At 41.3% G+C, this 21,547-nt stretch overlaps 1 protein-coding gene across 1 annotated transcript in view; it reads right to left on the bottom strand.

Moving 5' to 3' along the window:
* Positions 1-1,286: 1,286 nt before the first annotated feature.
* The window catches only part of LOC147032006 (tumor necrosis factor-inducible gene 6 protein-like), a 31,846-nt gene continuing 11,585 nt past the window's right edge, over positions 1,287-21,547 (bottom strand). The window contains exons 3-6 of the mRNA XM_085869256.1: positions 19,269-19,430; positions 14,090-14,315; positions 9,952-9,992; positions 1,287-1,776 (exon numbers count right to left, since the gene is read on the bottom strand). Of these exons, the coding sequence (XP_085725382.1) occupies positions 1,676-1,776; positions 9,952-9,992; positions 14,090-14,315; positions 19,269-19,430 (530 nt within the window). The 3' untranslated portion in view covers positions 1,287-1,675. The remainder of the gene's footprint in view (positions 1,777-9,951; positions 9,993-14,089; positions 14,316-19,268; positions 19,431-21,547) is intronic.

The raw sequence follows: 21,547 nt of genomic DNA, 5'->3' as shown, positions 1-21,547 counted from the left end.
CCGCCTTGCAGTATGCCCAAGGCACACTGCCGTTGATCCCTTGACAATCGTAGCATGTTGACTGAAATGCCCATTTTTACTGGCTTTTTTAAAGCCAATATCAAGACATCACGTGCAGCTCATTAAAATCATTCCGTACCCCTTGGCTAATCACTGACAGTCAAAACGGCTGTTCAACAGCTGTGCTTTGAAGTGACCATTGAAGGTTCAAGTGACCATCCGTGACCGTTTTCTCTGACAGTGAGGACACTATTGTCCACAAATAAGTTCACACATTTACTACACGCAGTGTTATTGTTGATATTTGAAGGTTTAAAAGGTGGTAAGTTTCTTTTGCGTTTCAGTCTATATTTGTCTTTATATATTCTATATTTGTCTTTATATATGTATACATATATAGAGATGTATATATTTATATAAATATATATATATATATGTATATATATATATATATATATATATATATATATATATATATATATATATATATTCTCATGATTCCCAATGTAGTACAAACTCTGCTCCTGGATGTTAGGTATTCACCAAGGTAGAATTCACAGCCGTGTGTGTGTGTGTGTGTGTGTGTGTGTACACATATATATATATATATATATATATATATATATATATATATATGTGTGTATATGTGTATATATATATATACATATATATATATATATATATATTTATATTTATATTTATATGTATACACGAGAATGGCACTCGGTGGAGCTCATACCTCCACCAGGCTGAACAGCTTATGTTTCGTATTTATCCAGATGTCTTCACCAAAATCGAATCAATTTATCCTCATCACACAACCAATCTGCCCACCAAGTTTTGTCCGAATCTGTCCTTAACGTTTTGAGATATTGTGTTATATATCGGTTCGAGCGCTGTCACTCAAAAGTGAAGAATCCCTTGATAAATTAAAAAAACATTATAGTATCCGAATCTGTTTCTACACCGAAAACGAATCAATTCCTCCTTGTCACACACCCAACGTGTCCACAAAGTTTCGTCCGAATCCGTCCACAACTTCTTGAGATATCATGCCCACAAACAGACAGCTACGGTGAAAACACAAACTCCGTCCACCTTCGGTGGTGGAGGTAATAATGAAAAACATTGGCCTGCATTGGACTATTGTGCACATCAGGTGAAATAAAACTTTTCCTACCCCTCATATGTTTCACTTTCCACCATGACTTGCAGTCACATCACCAGCAAAACTTGACAAGGTACACTTTTGTTATTGACTGCACTGTAACCATCAAGACTCAAGGTGGCTTTGAAAGTTTTACTTGAAAAACTGCAAAAACAAAATAAATGTTTCAGACAAAGGTGTGTCGTGAACCAGGAACTCGATTTATCAGCCATGACATGAGTACAATATTTCGAGCAGGTAAGTTTCAGCCACTGGTGATAACTGTGAATGCTCTTCACCCCAGCAGCAAATTACCACCAACTTTTGCATGATCCTTGAACCAACCATATTTTGCATCAGCAACAACTGTTCTCTCAAATAAACTTGAATAATAAATACAAACATCAGAAATAAAATCGCCCGATAGGACGAGTACGTAAATCATTTTAATTTCAGAATCATCAATTAAATTTTGCACAAAGTCAATTCTCATTATTCCCATTGTAGTACAAACTCAGCTCCTGGTTGTTAGTCATTCACCAAGGTGGAATTCACGGCCTTGTAGTGAGCTATGAACCCTCTGGCAGTCCGCGATGCATCAGAATGGAATGTTACAGTCAACACATTTCCTGCACACCCGACAAAACAGATGTCACTCTTAGCTAAGCTTTAATAATATGCATTTGCAATTTCAATAAACCTTCACTGGGTGATATTTTTGCATATACAGTTGGGACCCATAGATAAGTTGGAACACAGAATGGAGCAGGACATAGCAGAACAAAAAGAACAGTAGAAATAGGGAGTGGGGGAGGGGAGGGGGTCACACTAACATCAGGATAGATCAGGAACATAATAGAAGGGACCTGGAAGAATAAAAAAGGACATGAGGAAGAATGAGAGCAAGTGGAGGGGGAGGAGAACACAGGGGTGAGTAAGCTGTACACAAGTTTAAACTCGCAATCACAGGAGTGGAATGGGAAACTGTGGAAGAAGCAGAGAATGAACGAAAAAAAAAAAACTAAAAAGGAGGGTGAGAGAGGGGAGAGAAACACGATAACCAGAAAGCATGGAACTAAGTGGGGCTTGGGGAGGGTTAATGAGGGTAGAAAAGATCATGGGTATAGATGGGGGATGACCTGAGATGGTGGTGAACAGCTGTCTTGAAGCACTGTAGGGAAGAATCAGATTGAACAGGCTGAGAAAGTTGGTTACACGGACGAGAGAAAAGAAGAACAAATAAGAGAGAGAATTGTTTTGCAATACATGTCACCCACTGATGTGATATTTTCACACTCCAAAAGGGCATAACTCTGTGGAAAATTGACAAAACGCCCTGAAACTCGAACTTTTTCTGTAACGCATCACAATAAAGCCATGTACCAAGTTTCAGTTAAATATGTTAAAAGGTATGGGGAAAAAAGGTCTGAAAAACCGCAGGTGGAACGGACGGGCAGATGGAGAGCAAAACTATAGTCCCCTCTGATGAAACCAGTAGTGTAATATTAAGTGGAGGTAAGCAGTGAGTCTGGATTTTGGGAGTTGGCCCTATACACTCCTTTTTCCTCAAACTTCTCCAGATCTTCCTAAAATGGTCTCACATCTTCATGTTGAAAAGGTGGTACATGACTGCAGTTCAGAAGAAGGCTTCCACATTGGACCAACTTCAGTTCAGAGCAGTCAGCCTTCTTCCCATCATAACTAAAGTGATGGAATCTATCATTGCTGCAGAAATTTTATTTTCTATCCAACATCAAGGCTCATGGAAGAGCAAGGCGATAGAATAAAAAAAGCAACAAACTAACTGTGGGGCAAAAGTTACACATTATAAGCAAAGGAATAAATGAGTTGGTAAAGAGGACAGAGAGGAGGGGAGGAAACACTGCATGTTTGGGTTGTTCGGTTAATCAGGAGGGGTCACTGAAAGAACACACGAATCTTGGAGTTCCTGGGAGAGATGGTGGAGATCGGAGGGTGGTTTAAAAAAAAAAAAAGGCAACCAACATATCAGTGATGTGACAGCAACAGGCTTTGTGCTTTGGCCTCATTGTGAGATATGCCAATAATGTTGAGAGAATTGTATTCCACAGATCCACGAGAGGGGTGGAGTGTGGGGAGTCGCCAGCAAATCGGGAACAGTAGTAGTCCGTTAAGCTCTGGACAATGGCCTTGTGGGCTGTCAATCGCTCTGATTTTTCAAGGAACAATGACAAATGATGGAGGATAACCATTCTGCAGTTGTCTTTGGAGACCAGCTTTATTATATGGTCAGCTCATGAGGTTACAGCTGGTGTTACATGCCTATAATTAAAAAGACAACCAATTGAAGTGACTGACTGTAGAAATAGATAAATGGGTTCATTTGAAGATCCCTCCGGAGTGATGGGAAGAAAATGGCAGATTTGTCATGGTTGAAAGACGTGTTCCATTTGTCAGACCAGCATCTGATGGTCAGACCAAAGGAATGGAGCAGAGAGTGACGCCGCTGGTGGGTACTGTACAACATAATTTGGAGTTGTTTACAAAAAGTGAGTGTTTTCCAGAGCATCAGAGAGGTTGTTAACAGCATAGAGTAATATGATGAACATGACTGGGCTCAAAATACTACCACTGGTGCACTCAAACCTCCACTGGGAAAGCGTAGATGAGGGTTCCATTAATAGGAATCTGTTAACGTGCACAATAATCATCGTTGATATGAACCAAAAAAGCTGAAAAAAATCTGTTCTTCATGGCTGGGCTAAAGACAGTGGGAAACAGCAGACGAAGGAAAGAGCGGACAATGATGAATCAATGAAGGACATAACTGATTAACTGAATCCGAAATCACGAGAAATTAAGGAAAGTGCAGATGGACAAAGGAATGAACGAGATGAACCAATTAATTGTCCTTACGAGAGTCATGAAGAAAGGAGATTTCTGGTTCAAAATAGAAACGGTGTTCCAAAAATGTGAAAAGGAAAAAACATGGTATGGAGTGAAGATAGAAACACAAATGGGCAGAAAATTCAAGAAGGGATTGTTCGATGAACGTATTCTACTTGTGAGGGCTGGCTCACCCAATGGCTGGAAAACGCTGCTGGAATAGGATCTCCAAAAATAGGTAGAAGACAGAAAAACCACTAACTTGTTTCCCATAAGCCAGTAGCTGGCCCTCTTTCATGGTGGCAGATACCAATGATACTCAATTTCTTGGATTCCACAGCATCAAGAAGAGCCAGATGGGAAGACTGGGGTCCGAACCAACAACAGTGTCGTTGAATACCTTGTGCATAAAGGATAGCTGTAAAGTGTCATGGAAGAAGTTAGCAAATCGGTAACTGTACATTTGGTGCCTGGCATTCGAGGTCAGTCTGTAATTATGGTTAAGCCAAAACAGATGCTCATGGATGATAATCAACACACTGAGCTTCTATTAACAGTAACTAAAGAATGACTTAAAAGAGCTGGCCAAGTGATCCTTCTGGAGTGAGAGAGCGAGTGGAGGTGACTTGGCAGAAACGAGGAAAGAACAGAGCCGAGGAGGAATTTCGAGATCTAATCCAAGATTGCTTTTAAGACCGTTTGTAGAAAAGGCCAAGTGGGAGTGAGATCTTTTTTTAGAGTGAGGGGAGAGGAGCTTCACATCTGTTTTTTAAACAGTGATCCCAGTATGGTTGAGGTAGGACGTAGGAGAACATCAGCAGGTTAGTGACCATAATACAGTGTGTTCAACTTTATTGCTGAGGTGTAGAGTATAGGATAGTAGGGTCACCCATTCATTTCGTGTGCAGCCTGTGTTATTAAGACAAGCAGTGTGCATAAGGATGAGCAGAAGGTATTCATGAAGTATAAAATAACAGGACTGGAGTCAGACACATCAGTATCGGACAAAACAGAGGCTGGTTCATAAAATAACTCGACAAGCCCAAAGAGAATATGAAAAGAATACGGCAAAAATATTAAACGTAACAACAAGGCATTGATGTTTAAATATATGGGGGTAAAGAACAGGTTAAGAAAAGTGTGGGCTCATTAAAAAAATAGCACAGGAGAATTGGTGGATGATGAAGGTGAGATGGCAGGCTTATTTAATAGTTACTTTGCTTCTTGACTGATACAAGAATAGTCAGGAGAACATCAACCAACTGAGAGAGTCTATCTCAGAAGTAAGGAAGGGCTTGAAAGAGCAGGTTGCGGATCACCAAACATGTTCTGAAAATTTATCAATATGATTATATGTGCATTAAATAGGTCGATGCAAACTATTGTGGTTGCCGAACTATTGGGAAAATTAATGAAATTTAACTCCGAAGTTGTTATTTCTCGAGGCTGTTGAAAAAAACAGCCACGTGCCATATATGGATGGTGACGTCACGTTCTCCAAAACAAAGCGGACGCTCACTCGCTCATTGAAGAAGTGTCCAGTTGAGCGGGCCGTTCTTTCGCTTTTTTGGAGCTTGCAACTGTCTATATTATCCTTTTTTATTTCGAATTATTGTAGAACAAAGTTATTTGGATATTTGTACATCATGCCTCGTACGTGTGTCCTCATGTTTTGCGAAAATGGCTGGAAAACGGGTAATCACTCCCACCGATTCCCGAAGGAATCAAACATTCGCCGGCAGTGGATAAGATTTGTACAAACAAAACGGGCGAATTTTCCCTGCCTTTTAAACTTTTAAACAATATCTTTGTGGAAAAAGCGCTGCGGCCTAACATCTAGTCAAGGCGCCCGAGGCCCTGCGTGCCATCGAACATAAACCTTATAAAATATCGGAATTTTACAAACTTCACAACTACCGAGTGTTAAGCATCCCAAGCGACTGCAAAAACCGAAAACAGAATTTGAATTGACTTTAAAACGAACCCGTAACGTCGATCGAAGCAAAAGTCTCAATTCACCACAGGAATTCACGGCATTATTTAAAATTATTTTGTCAAAGTCATAAAACCATAATATTCAGCCATCAACGAAAAATCTTTACATAATCCGACAGCTTAACAAGTCAGGCATGTGATGATAACCTTTATTGGGATGAAAAGTGATTTTTAAACCTCATCTTTGTGGAAAAAGCGCCGCGGCCTAGATCTAGCCAAGGCGCCCTCAACTTGAAACATTCATAACTCGACGAATAAAAGCTCAAATTGCACCAAACTGACCTTATTCTTGCGAACTCACGTTCCCCGTTAGTGGGTGAACAATCCAACGCTTGGCGAATTCTGCTTCGCAATGATAGGAAGAGCCGACATCGAAGGATCAAAAAGTGACGTTGCTATTGACGCTTGGCCGCCACAAGCCAGTTATCCCTGTGGTAACTTTTCTGACACCTTTTGCTTAAAACCCAAAAAGTCAAAAGGATCACGAGGCCACGCTTTCACGGTCTGTATTCGTACTGAAAATCAAGATCAAGCGAGCTTTCGTCCTTCTGCTCCATGGGAGGTTTCCGTCCTCCCTGAGCTGGCGACTAGTCCTGCCACTTGTACACGAAATAGGCCATTTTCTTGCACTTGCAAGTGGCTCAAATTTATATGGCTCAGGGCCAGAAACTCCATAGTATAAATTTCCATCATCCTGCGACTCATCCTTGGCAATATCGAAATGAAAACACTCAATTTCATCGCCGCTGAAATCACTCTCTGATTCGCATCTCGCCATTGTTCACACGCTGTTTCCGAATGTTCACGAAGTTTTCGGAGAACGTGACGTCATAGCATCTTCGGTAACTTACGGACTGTTTTTCGATCACTGACAAAAGTTTTGACTTATAAGTTAATTTTAGCATATTTTGAGTTTCAAATGTAAGAAAATAATTGCCCAACGATTATTAATGTGCTTACAACCTTCGAATCACGTGAAGTCATCAGCGACCCAAAACCTGCTCTTTAAGAACAAATCCAAGTATGAGACAAGGAAGTAAAGAAACAGCAAGGAAAACTAAGGGATGATAAAGCTCCACGGCTGGATAATATGCATCCTGGGGTATTGAGGGAAGTTGCAGAGCAGATCAGCGTGGTGTTAGCGGATATCTTAAACAGCTCATTGGAGTCAGGACAGGTACCCGAGGATTGGAGAGTATCAAATCTTACAACACTATTTAAAGAAAGGATTCAGAGAAGAATTAGCGAACGATAGACCTGTCAGCTGGACTTTAGTTGTGTGAAAGGTGTTGGAAATGTTAATTAAGAAATGGATAGGGAACCATTTTAATAATTTCAAAGTAATTCAAGGTAGTCAGCATGGATTTACTGAAGGGAGATCATGTTTAACAAATTTATTGGAGTTCTGTGAGGCAGTTTATGACTGGGTGGATGAGGGTGGATATGGTATATCTACACTTTCAACAACCTTTTTCCTGTGGTACTACATAGAAGACTGTTGATTAAGGTGAGGGCTTGTGGAATGTCTGGTACAGTAGCCAACTGGATTGGAAGCTAGCTTCATCATAGGAAATAAAGGATAGGATATTCACCTGGGAGGATGTAAGTAGTGGGGTAACCCATGGTTCTCGGAACGCTATTATTTGTAATTTACGTCAATGATTTGGACAGTGGGGTTCAGAGTCGGCTTTCCAAATTTATTACTGATACAAAGCTTGGAGGTAAGGCAAATAACACAGACAGGGTAGTGATCATATTCATGAAAGTCTCGATACTTTAATGGATTGGGCAAAAGATTGGCAGATGCAGTTTAACATAAAGAAATGTAAGGTGCCTGGGATGGGTAAGAATAATGAAAATAGAGATTACACGATGCAAGGGACAGTCTTGGAGCGTGTCACACAGGAGGAGAAGGATCTGGAGCTGGTAATAGATATTGGGGGGGGGGTAAGCAAACATCACAGTGCCATGCAGGTATAGGTAAAGTTGATGGGGTTTTAGGTTGTATTCATAGGGGGATAAATGATAAATTGAGAGCAATAGTGTTACCTCTGCACAGGAATTTAGTGAGGCTCATCTAGAATATCGTTTTCAGTTTTGGTCACCACATCTGAAGAAGGACATAGCTGCAATAGAGAGGATACTGCGTAGAGCAATTAAATTGTTCCCACGCCGAGCCAGACTAAGCTACAAAGAGTGGCCGAAGGAGAGAGGGCTTCCTACATTATAAAAGCAGTGATTGCGACAGGACATGTTGGAGATGTTTAAGAAAATGAAGGCAAGAGACAAAGTAAGTGCAGATGAGTTTGTCAGCAGAATGGGCACTGACCGGACTCGTGGTCAGATTTTCAGAATAAAGAAGAAGAGAGTTATGACGGTAGTGAGGTATGGGTCTTCAGTTCAGAGAGTACAATGGAATATTCTCCCTGTGAATGCAGCTACAGCCAAAACAGAACATAGTTTGAAAATTGAGACAGATCAGTATTTTGAAGCAGTTGCACATAGGTATTAGCACAAGTGTGCAGGATTGATGGGCCAAGTGATCTCCTCTTGCATTGAAATTCTTCATATATCCTTGCATATACCAGTAAGGCGGAAGAAAAGGATGTATCAATGGTAACCAAGAGGTCATTTATGTACAGCAGGAAAAGGATGGACCTTCTCTGAGGATAGCCAGTGTAAAAGTAGCTTTAATCACCAGATAATCAGAAGAACCAATCGGTGCAAATAATGAGCATATTTGACTTTATATGGTTTGTCATAGCCCACTCAAATGATGTAGTCCCAGAAGAAAAGGTAAGAAAGATGGCCTTGACCATTTACTAGGTAGCTCATGATGATGAGATTTCAAGTTCAAATTTTGCAAAAAGCCAAAAAAAAACTTCTCATGGGTGCACGGCGTGTTTGAATTTTGCCCGATTGCAAATGCATGATATTTGGGCACTTCGCAAGTACAAGATAAAAGAAAGCCAAAAATAAATGAAAAATATACAATAAATATTCTGGAAATACAAGATAATGGGGAAACGCTTTTACATACAACAACGAGAACGGCACACGGTAAAGCGAATACCTCCACCAGGCTGAACAGTTTACATTTCATATCCCACTGATAGGCCGGGTCTGGATCCAGATCGGAACCAAAATCGAATCGGCTTGTTCTTGTCAACGACCAAACTCATCCACCTAGTTTTATCATAAGTCGTCCACAACCTTTTGAAATTCCATGTTACATCTCCTTTTTGGATCTCTCAATGTCGAAGAATCGCTTGTAAAAAAATTTGTCCTTGTCACACACCCAAACTGTCCACCAAATTTTGTATGAATCCGTCCACAACTTTTTGAGATATCCTGCTCACAGACAAACAGACAGACAGACAGACAGACAGACAAACAGACATGAGTGAAAACAACTATCATCCGATACCTTCTGTGGTGGAGGTGATGAGATTTATTTGTAAATTCCTACTTCGAGGAGCAAAACAACGTATTCTTCAGTTTTTCTGTCATTTTACCAATAGCTCAACATTCCTATGAAGTGCACCTTTAACATATAATGATGTCATACGATCCCTGCCTGGAAAAAGAACAACAAACAAACAAATAACAGATCAACAATTCTGATTTCACTTCCTTGGACAATCTCGAGAACAGAAAAGCAGCTGGTTGGGTGACGTTGCTTTAGGATCGACCCCGTTATTAATTTAGCACAAGGGACAAACCAAACACTATTTAGGATGGATTTTCAGATTTTTTTTTGCCATGGTACGAGCCCAAAAGAATACCATTTATGAATATTACTTTGCCAGTGATAAAATATGGAACAAGCTCCCGACCAAGGAGGTAGCGGACTGCGTGCAACTGACATGGTTGCAGAACACGAGATGAAATTCACTGGAATCACATGAATAACTTTCAGATTACATGTTTGCCAGTGTCCTCACCTGTACTGGTGATTGTTGGAGGCTTGTCATCTGAGCAGAACCTGTCGAAATGATCATTGCCATTAAAAACACATGGAAATGCACATGACAAGCAAATCATTCATACATTGATTAAAACGAGAAGACAAAAAAAAAAAAGATGACTAACATGAAATAAATTATTGTTTGCACTTCCATCAACATAGACAGTATGAACAACTTTATTTTTATAATCATCATTTCTCCTTAATGTGTAGAATTTATGATTTCTTCATGATCTGCTCATAAAAACACACACACACACACACACACACACACACACACACACACACACACACACACACACACACACACACACACACACACACACACACACACACACACACACACACACACACCATCCTATATTCAACTTCTTTAAATTGTAAACCTCAAAACATAGTTCCCTTACTTAAAGAACCTTAACAGGTAATCAATGGATTGGTTTCCTGACCACACAGATCAGCAGCTGGGAACGCTTCTTCCTCGAGCTTTAGATCCTCATGCACATATTAAATGATAGCAAGTTGGCGCAATATGGAACTTTCAAAATGACGTAATCCACCCTGGAATGCTGGTTGTGCATATGCAGAAACACCAGGAAATAGCGAGATCTCTGAGACACCATAAAATAATTTGTGTGAGTGAGAAAAGGATTGTTCCCTAAGATCGCTCACAAACTTATAACCGAAGCCGAATATACTTGGAAAAAGTACACGAGGGAAAGGGCTGTGCCCCTTCTTTCTCGGCTCGCCAAATGGTCACCTGCTCGTACTACAAACTCCAGAACATGTGGGTCGAGTGGACAGACAGGTATCTGCTGCACAAACCCCCGATGGATCACAACCAGTGAATGGACTGTGTATCTGGATTACGTGCTTCTTAACACCGATGGAAAGGACAGATCTGGGTCTTGTGAATGTACATGGTAAGTTTTAAATGATGATATTTGGTGTTAATCATGTTGGCGGGGGGTAGGGGGGGGGCTACGGGAGCTGTTCGGGCTGTATACATATACTGTATATATTTTGTTTCCGTGGACGCAAGAAATGATACTAGATTTTTGCATCTATTGCTGAAATGAGAAGTGTCCATCAGTGCATGTACGTGTGCATGTGTGTGTGTGTGCATGTGTGTTTTAGAGCAGGAAATGGAACGAACCTGACACCTCCCATCCGTGAATATTTCTCGTATTCCTATATTCCCGACCCCGTGAGTCCGATTTGCATTTCAGAATGGAACAATTATGGTTAACTATTTTGGAATTGCCACTCTTTCATCGAAATGCTGAAAATCATGTTAAAAAAGACAACGTATTTGAATTAAATTGCACATTTAGGAGGGCAGGTTAAAAGTGCATGGTGAGAATAACCCAGTCACTGAAAATGCACACACAGAGCGGGCGCAAAAGGCCTCATTTAGTATTCATATGTTATTATGAAAGTTCCATCGTGCCATCCGATCCCACGATATGAAATAATGCAGTCTGTATGTCTATGGAATTGAAAACGGCTCAGCCGACCTTCACCAAATCTTGCTTTCGTATTTGGAGTACCCAAGATCAGGTCATATATATATATATATATATATATATATATATATATATATATATATATATATATATATATATATATATATATATCTTAATTTCCTTGAACACAGGCATCATTCCAACTGACTGGAAGAGGGGCCTTGTTGTCCCTCTCTGTAAAGGGAAGGGTGATCGCCAAGACTGCAACAACTACCGAGGGGTGACGCTGCTCTCAGTGCCGGGCAAGGTCTTTGCTCGGATAATTCTTGATAGGGTTCGCCACCATCTGCTTGAGCACCAGCGTCCAGAGCAGTCAGGCTTTACACCAAAGAGGTCAACGATTGACCGTATCCTTGCTCTTCGTGTCCTCACCGAACGCAGACGAGAGGTTCGGCAGGGGCTGCTTGCAGCCTATGTTGATCTCTGTAAAGCGTTCGATTCAGTGAATCTGGATGCCCTCTGGAGGATTTTTGGTCTTCGTGGGGTGCCACCAAAATTGATCAATCTGATGTCTGAACTGTACTCTGGTACTGAGAGTGCTGTGAGATGTGGTGATACTATCTCCGACTTATCCAGTTATTACTGGAGTTCGTCAGGGGTGTGTACTGGGCCCCACACTTTTCAGCGCTTGTATGGACTGGATTCTGGGGAGGATGTCGGAGAGATCAAGCTGCGGTGCATCGTTTGGGAATGTCAAAATCTCTGACCTTGATTTCGCAGATGATGGAGTTATCTTTGCGGAGACACTGGATATCCTTTTGAGAGCCCTTGAGGTGCTGAATGAGGAGGAGTCGGAGCCACTGGGATTATGGGTTTCCTGGGTCAAAACTAAGATCCAGGCTTTCATAGACATCTTGGATGCTGCTATCTTGTCTGTACCTGTTTGTGGTGAAGATGTTGAGGGCACGTAAACATTCACTTCCCTTGGCAGTGATATTCATGTCTCTGCTGGCTGGGAGCCAGAGGTCAATAGACATATTGGTTGGACCTGGGGAGTCATGGATTCATGGGATCATGGGGTGCAGCTCTGTCCTTAGCTGTGTAGGAGGATGAAAGTCCACGTCTTTGGGTCCTTGGTGCTTCCAGTCTTGCTCTACGGATGTGAGACTTCCACTCTGACCAGGAATCTGAGATGGAGACGTAATTCCTTTGGTACCAGGTCTCTTTGGAGAATCCTTGACTATCGCTGGTCAGGCTTTGCGTCCAACAAGCAGTTGCTGAGAGAGACTGAAATGAGATTTGTTACCTGCATATTCCATGAGTGTCAGCTGTAGCTGTATGAACATGTGGCTCCTTTTCCTGATGCTCATCCTGATCACCAGATTCTCTCAGTGAGGAATCCTCATGAGTGGAGGAGGCCAATGGGCCATTCACGTTCCTGGTGGCTGCAGCATGTTGATCGGCATCCCAAGGAGAATGGGATGGGCCTGGCATTTGCCTGGGGGATGGCCAGACGGAGGCCCCTGGAGTACTGGCAGAAAGTGGACGCAGATCACTGGTTTGAAACACTGGAATGCTTTGCTGTACTGTTGTATGACCACACTAGCAGGCAGTCTAGACCATATGTCAATGAGGAACAGAAAGTGCTTTTCATCCAGAAGGGGAGAGAAATTGATCTAATATCTCATACAAAGGCAGCACTTCTGCAGCACATAAGAAGGGCAGTGTACCAGGCTGTGCACTGCTGGGGTCAGATGCTAGTTTGTGCACCATAACTCCCATCACCAAAATAATGGGGATGGCATTGAAGTAACACAGGCACCTGGGAACCAAAGTGGACTTCCCTGTCCGAGGCCACTGATGCTTGCTGAGAACTCCTTCGATATGGCTGTAAGAAAGGCTGTGAAGGTCACCGTAGGTGTCTCAAGGCTGCACTCAAGTGCACTGCTCTCTGCTAGTGTGGTAGACAATGCAGACATGAATGACTGCACAAGTATGGGCAGAGACATGCACCATCTTACCAGTGTAAAACGGGTAACAGTTCTTTCAGACTACTAAATGTGACTAATTGCTGTAAGACAAAATAAATACATCAAAGATGTCACATAATTCAGCCACAGATCTTCAGCTGAATGCCAGCTCAAAGAACAATAGATACAGGATAACACATGAATTACATTCCCAACCCCATAAGTAATCACCATATTGCAGATATGTGAAAAATTATAGCCGATAGCAGGCATTTTTCAAAATGGCCGCCATAGCTGCCACAGGCTAAATCTGCAATGCTTCTACAGCCACCAATATCCCCCAAAGGGTACGTCCTCACATCATACCAAGTGGTATGCTTTTATCATTAAAGGCACAATTTTGTCACCTATCCGCTGTATTATTAAAAAGGAAAGAAAACGTGCTCGAGCCATCTGCTTCCCGTGCGTGTACCGTCAATGTTGGCTCGTTTGGGTGACCTTGGGGAATGGCAGTAGTTGAATGTAGTGCAGTAAGAGTTTAAGAATGCCGTTTGGCGCTGGGGCATACTGGATTAACGGAGCCTCGGCCAAGATATACCACATCCATGTCGTGATATCTATACACAATTGCTGACTCTTATCGTAAGGGTAACTTGCAGGAGCTCAAAGCATTGCAAACCTTCCCAGGAAGCCAAAGGCATCATCATAGCTGTCGTGCACCTCCACGTAGTCACTCTCGCAGTAATGATCAGGTTCGAGGTTGAAGTCCTTAAACCGAAGGCGGATGCGCTTCTCGATCGGAACATGGATAAACCACTGACATGTTTGTCCATTCCGATAGCCAGGGTAGTCTGGTGAGGTGAATGTCCTTTGCTGATCACGGTAATTCCCACCACACTGAATGTCTGCATGCACATAGTTGTGAGAAAACAAAATACAAATATGATTGGGGGAAAGAAAAGGTGAGGGATGTTACGTCATTAAATTAAAGTACTGACAAGAGAGAGGGAAAACATCATAACAAAGGAGTATCAAAGATTTTCGTTTAAAGGATCTCACAGTACAGCAGATCTCTTTACATCACTCCACAGGTTTCATCCAAATCATTCTGTCCTGCTGATGATGTTATCAATGCAGGAAAGAGCACTGCCCAGTGCTGGTGTTAATGTGAGCATATAAAAATCTACAAGATTATTACACACCGTCCCTTTCACAAGGTGGGCCATGCTAATGCTTTGTGGAGATCTCTCCACCAGGCCACATACTTCTCGACAACAGCCTGCTTGTTCACCTTTCTATGTTGACATTGTTGGTCCACCTTTCCTTCTTCATCCCTTTTCTCAAGTATTCAATTGGCTTCTATTACAGGTCCAGTCATGCTTCTCCTTCCTGTTCTGCAATGTTCCAGCTCATGATAAATTTATCTAATTCTGGAAAATGAGAACTACTTATAGTTTACAAATAAAACTTGGGTTGTAGCACAATGGAGTACTGCTCTACACCATTGGCTGCCACCCCAGCATCACAGCTGTCTCTCCAGGATTCTGTGGAATCTATAGCTCTCAAAATTATTATAATCTCACATGATAAGGCCAAAGCAGGGGGGGCTTGTTGATCTCACATCATAGGCAGGTCGGTGGTCTCTCTGTTTTCTACCGTCTATTTTTCGATATTGCTGCCTTGGGTTTCTCAGTCCTACAACCTTCTCTTACTCCAGAATGCACATGTTCTTCCAGTAACCCCTCCCCAGTTAAACTCCCAAAAATTACAGGTGGACTGCACTCCTCAACTCTTTTATTCTTCTCTTCTTCCATCTCTGGAACTACCTTCCAGAGGCTGCTCTGTCTCACTCTTCCCTCCAAGGTTTGAAAAGCAAGCATTGCTTCGCAATCTCTTTCCATCTCCGATTCCGACCAATTAACTTTATTACACCCACCCCCGCCCCATTAACCTTTCCTCACCCAGCCATCTTAATTTCTAGTTTCAATGTTTCGTCCTCATCACCTCCCTTCCCTCCGATCCTGTTTGTTCATTCGCTTGATGTTTGTCCCACCGGCAGATCTGCCTTTCTCTTCCACGAGTAAAGAAAAAAAACAAACGCCCAATTTTTCTCCCATATTTTAGTCTTGTCCATATCTCTGTCCCAGGCCTATATCACTGTTCACCCTGGATTCCTTTGGTAGTGGCTGGCAGCGTAGCCTTGAGGTATGCACACTTGCCTCAGAGCTGTCTCATCTGGGTTGGAATGTTGGCCCACCTCTAAACTGTCATGCTGGTGTTTTGCAGGCAGGGCAAGGCATCAAGGTGTGTGCCATCCCTCGGACGGATGCCATACTAAGCATCACATCTGCCAGCATTAGTTGGTGGACGTTATAAACTTCATGGTGTCCTTCGTGAATCGTTGGTGAGTTTTTGCCGGCAACATGAACAAATTCCAAATTCCTGCCTTAACCTACAAGCAGAATTGCATCAGCATCACAGCTGTGCCCCCCCAGCAAATGATGCTATCCATAGCCACGTGCTGCATACAAAAGAAGAACAAGATTCCATTGTTTACATATTTAATTAACCTGGATAATTATACACATGTCTTAATCACCTCAAAATCAAAGACACAGTCAATCACATTGAACATGAATCACATTAAAATTATATGGATGGTCAAATCAAATTACTTTTGCTGGAATAGAAGCAGAGATACAGGTAAAGGAAGTTAGAGTTATAACTTGTAAGGGAAGGAAATTATATGGCAAATTATTGGAAATTAAATGGAAAAATCGAAGAAAATCTAAAAGAGGAATGCTGGGGAATCTAAAAAAATAGAATTATATGGCAAACTAAAACAATACAAGAAATGGGAGGTGGGGGGACAAAAAGACTATCAGCAAAACCTATAGCTGGCCAGCCAGCCAGTTATGTCATCGACATACTTGAGTAGAATAAAAAGCCAGTCAAAAGTGATGGATTGGAATTGTTTGATTCGAAATATTCAAGGAGACTGGAAGATATATTTCGTATCAAGAAGCATTATCTTAAAACACGACATGTACAAATGTGACCCTATTTTATTTATCTTCTGAGACGTTTCATTTCGACTGTACCGCCTCGTGAGCATGCCGAAGCCTGAAGCCTCGGCCTAGCGTCAGGTGTGCTTATCCTCATTATATATTTTTATTAGACGTATTTTTTTTTTAATTCAAAGAGACTACCTAACGTCATCTTCTTTATTTGTTAGACATCCTACGGACGTAAATGAACACTTGTTTTACTCTGCATGCATTGCACATCAAGTGCAGCGAATTTCACCTCCCTGTACCTCGTATTTATTGTTATTTTAAAGGCTCGGTAAAGGATATATTAAAGGCCGAGCCCTTGAGGCTCGGTTTGCAAGTCACCATCCACAATTCCAATAGAAGAGATGTAATTACTCTTTCATGAAAAATGTTTTTCGAGTTTGAATTATCGACATCAAAACCAGGATGAATTGACAGAGGGGAAAAAAAATGAAAGAAAAAAATAATGGCAAAAGAAAAAAATGGCAAAACATCATTTGAAATGATTGAACTCAGAAGCAAAGTCCTTCAATTTATAGCAAAGGAAACATTCCAGAATGAATCATGGAAAGTCATTCGTCATCGCAAGAACCAGAAATAAATGAGAAGAATTCAAGACACCTCAGCAGTTGGCTGTAATTTAGCTGATAAACAGCACTTTCTGCCATTGGAAAATAAAACAACTTGTTTAAATCTATGTGGAACAACAATCATCACAAGAAATCTGTACACCCAGAAAGAGAAAACATCACCTGGGAAGATTGAAAGACATTTTCATCTTGTAAAAAAAATTAATAACCGCAGTCTGCTCTCCTGTTTGTTATCAATACCACACAAGCACGATGGAATGAAAATGTAGTCAATATGCAAGGGTTGAAATTAATTATAAAAAATTGTTTTCATTATTTATTAGTATGCAGCCTGCAGCTGCTTACCTGCATCATCATCACTGATACAAATACAATGCCCCCATTATCAATAAGCTGGTACTCATTTTTTTTCAACTTTGAAAGGATGACAGGCTGAATCAACCCTGCCTGGTGTTAATTCAACAGCAGGATTCAACGGAATGACAGGGGCTTGAACTCAAGACCCTAAGATCTTAAGCCAGCCACCTTAACTGTCAAGCTAACACCCGGCCTCCTAAAATGATTGATATTCAGTAAAGGACTATCATTCAGGTTATTTATGTAATGATATTATATTAGTTTGCTGTTTATGCTTTGTGTTCATTAGACTGGAAGCAATGATGTGTGGTTGGCTAAAGAGGGGGAGTTCTGGAACTGGGATATTGAGACTTTTGCAGATGTGCAAGTGGATTACTCTACATTCTTTGTTATGCCTTTGGGTGTACACGGTACAGCGAGCTGTTCTGACATTAGCTTTTTACATCCCAATATAAGGTGACGTGTACTCTCTTTTTCTACGTTGCAGAACCTGTACACCCATCTGATTGACTCAGTCCTGCCATTTTCTTAAAGCAGGACTGGAGCAACAATCTTGAGACTGCAGTATTTGTATGATGATTCATTGTCTAGCTCCTGTATTATATTTCGGTCAATTTTATGTTGTCCATTTTTGGTGGTCTTCCACGTACAAATGTGCACTGAGCACATTTATCTCAGCCAAATTCCATTTCAGTGTCCTCAAAGTACTGTTTTACTCGTTTTGGTTGTTGTTTTTTAAATACCACCCTACTCTTTTATCGTTCTCTCAGTTGTTGGTGTATGTAAATTTTTATTTTATGGCTTTGATTTTGTTTCTTGAGGAGAGATATGTTTTCAGGATCATACTCATTATATACAGGTATTCTTTGGTAATTGTTTTGGGGATTTGTTTGTGACATATTTGGTGGCTCTCTTCTACTCTGCAGTATTTGTATGATGCTTCATTGTCGAGCTCCGGTATTGTTTTATTTCAATCGATTTTTATGTCGTCCATTTTTGTTGGTTTACCTTGTATGAATGTGCACTTCACACACTTATCTAGGCCACATTCCATTTGGATTGCCATCGGAGTACCGTTTCACTAATTTCAGTTCTGTCAATATTTCATCCTTTGGTGCAAAGAGTTTTAAATCATTCATGTACAGTAGATGTGTAAGCCTGGTGTTGGCTTAGTGGTTAGGGTGGCGGCTTGGGATCCAAGGGTCCTGAGTTCAAGCCCCGTTGGCTGCTGAATTAACACCAGGGGGTTGAATCACCCTGTCATCCTTCCGAGGTCGGCGAAATGAGTGCCAGTGTACTGGTCCCGGTGTATGCCCCGGTTAGAATAGGTGTACCATATCCCTGTGTGTCGTAAGAGGCGACCAGAGTTGGCGTCAGGAAGGGCATCCGGCCATAAAACATTGCCTCAAGAAAAAGCCAAACCCCTGCACAGCAGGGAAAAATGGCTGTAAAAATGGTCATTTATGTACAGTAGATGTGTCACCTTTCGTGTTTATTTGGACATTCTCTTTTTGGATGGAAGGGTGTATCCATGTTCTTGCTCACTAATGAGGTTGCTCAGTGGATCCAGGGACAGGAAAAACAAGAGTGGGGCAAGGCTGTCATCCTGGAAGATCCCACATCATATCCTCACCCCTCGTATTTCAATCTTTCCTATAGAGTGCTGTAATATCAATGTGATATTCCAAAGCTCCATTACTTTCTTTATCAGTTTGTTTATTTGGGGATGATCTTGCACAATTGCATGCATTTTATCATCCATGAATGTGGGACACGATCAAAAGCTTTTTTGTTGTCATTTCAGATTATGGATAATTTCGTGTGTGTGTGTGTGTGTGTAGGCCATAATACAACATACCTTCCTTGCGGTAACAGTATGTGTCCCAGAGCTCTGAGCGGTTGAGTCGGATGCCATAATTGACCATCCCCACCTTTCCAAAGCCACAGTTTTTGCTTGGCTTTATCACAGGGTATGCAACCCGTCGACCCGCAAGCCATCCAGCCGCACACTGATGTAAGCCTGGATGGATGATAGGAGGACAGTACTTTTATAAACAGACAAACTCTTATTAGTTTTCGGTTATTTTGTGTTCTTACTTTTTTGGACTACAGGACGTGGCAGAGGTAGCACACTTGCTTTTAATCTGCCTCATCTGGGTTTGATTCTCGACTTGAAAATAAACTGTCAGCTGGTACTACAAATCGAGGGCATTACCATTGTGTGAAAAACTGCTTCGTCCATCGGATGGATGTTAAGCTGAGGATATGTCAGTCAGCATTGATTGCTCGTGGTGTTAATATCCCATAGTCTTTTTCCAACAAGGAATAGGCCCATTATCTTTAGCATCATAGCCAAATTCCTGTCCTAACTTGATCATCAAACATTAGGCCTGGTCAGCCGGTTCATAAAAAAACTTGGGACTATAACACTTAGTCTCTGAGCCACCAACCTCAAATTACAATGGGACGATGACGATTACGATGACGATTACGATGACGACGTTTTAAATGTTAATATTTTAAATAGATGAGATGAATTAGCCATGTGTACATACAAAAAGAAATACATTTTAAGGAGTGAAAAAATAATTAATGAATTAAACACTAATCCATATTATGGAAATTGTGACAGAACAGTGATGTTGCATTACCTGTACATTTGAATTTGAATTTGTCTGTTGAGATAAGGGTTTGAAGAAAATCTCACAGAATGCTCGGGAATATGTCACAGGAGGTGGAGGCAGATATAATAGGCGTACTCATGATCATGTTCACATAAACTACCTTGAAAATTGTAATGTGAGAAAGTAAAGACAAATGCTTTTTAAGCAATGATTTAAAATAAAAAAAATAAAAAAAAACACAAGACCTTGTACTTCCCAGACATTTCCAGAAACAAGCACTTTTACATGTCGCTGTCAAGAGCTTCATATTACACGTTAATGTGTTAAATAAGGTGGTGTGAAACACCTTCGATGCAAAGAGTTTTAAATCATCAATGGCAGTAGAATTCCAAAAAAAACATTTATTCTGTTTGTTTGTTTTTCTACATCCTTTAAAAACCTTTATTTCATTTCCGTGCCCCACACCCCACCGCACCCCCTACAAGGCAAAATTGTACACTGTAGAACGCACGTAAACTTCTTGGCACTTCATTCAAAAAAAAACTTCCATTTCGCACTACTTAGACAAACTATTACGCCATTTTACGCAATTTCGACCAAACAAATTTGCCACTCATGCTCTCCAACAGGGGGATGTCGAGATTCGGACAAAATGGTGGCTCATAGGAAATACAGATAGTGCTCAGAAATGCAAAACAAGAGTTTAAAAGACCCTTCTCGTGTCCTTTTTCTCAAGACTGTGTGGTGTGCGGGGTAAGGTGTTCGATGAACTCTCTAATGGAAAAATAAATTGTAGAAACAGTTTTATAAAGAAGCATTTGGGGGTCATTTAAATAAATCAGGAATCCGATGGGTACGAGGACGCCACCCTGGTAACATTAGCTTAACTGCTATTTACTGCACATTCCTTTTTGCAAGCATGAAGAAACTCAGCATGCCAGGAAAGAATTGGGCCACGGATGCACATTTTTGACAAGTCTAAGGAAACCAACCGCCATTACTAAGAAAATGCTTGTTGAGCAGATTCGGGGCTGTTAGGATGGCCTCGAGATATGCACCCTCGTCTCTGAGCTGTCTTGCCTGAGTTAAGAATCTCAGCCCAGCTACAAAATATAATCTGGGTATTTAGCATTCAGGGCGATGCATCAATGTGTATGACATCACTCTGATGAACGTTAAACTGGGTGTCCTGATTGCCAACATTAGTTGGTGTAGGTTTAAGATCCTAAAGCTCCCACGGTGACCGGTTTCCTTTGTGAAGAGTCGGCGAGCTATGGCCAGCACCCTGAACAAATTTCAGATTCCTGCTCTAACCGACAGGGAGCACTGTATCAGCAGCACAGCCATGCCCCCAGTAAATGATTTAACCAGCGACCATGTGCTGCATTGAAAAGGAGGACAGAGCAGATCAGGATTGTAAATTTGTGCGTTAATACAATCTGGTTCAAATGACAGATTTCCCAGGATCTGTTTTGATCTCATTAGGTAAGAAGATTTAACAGGGATTCAAGCA

The sequence above is a fragment of the Eptatretus burgeri genome, chromosome 2 (assembly GCF_056783735.1).
Source record: "Eptatretus burgeri isolate ZD-2024b chromosome 2, Ebu_testis_v1, whole genome shotgun sequence".
Taxonomy (NCBI): domain Eukaryota; kingdom Metazoa; phylum Chordata; class Myxini; order Myxiniformes; family Myxinidae; genus Eptatretus; species Eptatretus burgeri.
Note: the sequence above shows the minus strand (reverse complement) of the source record. Positions and strands in the feature narration are given on the sequence as shown.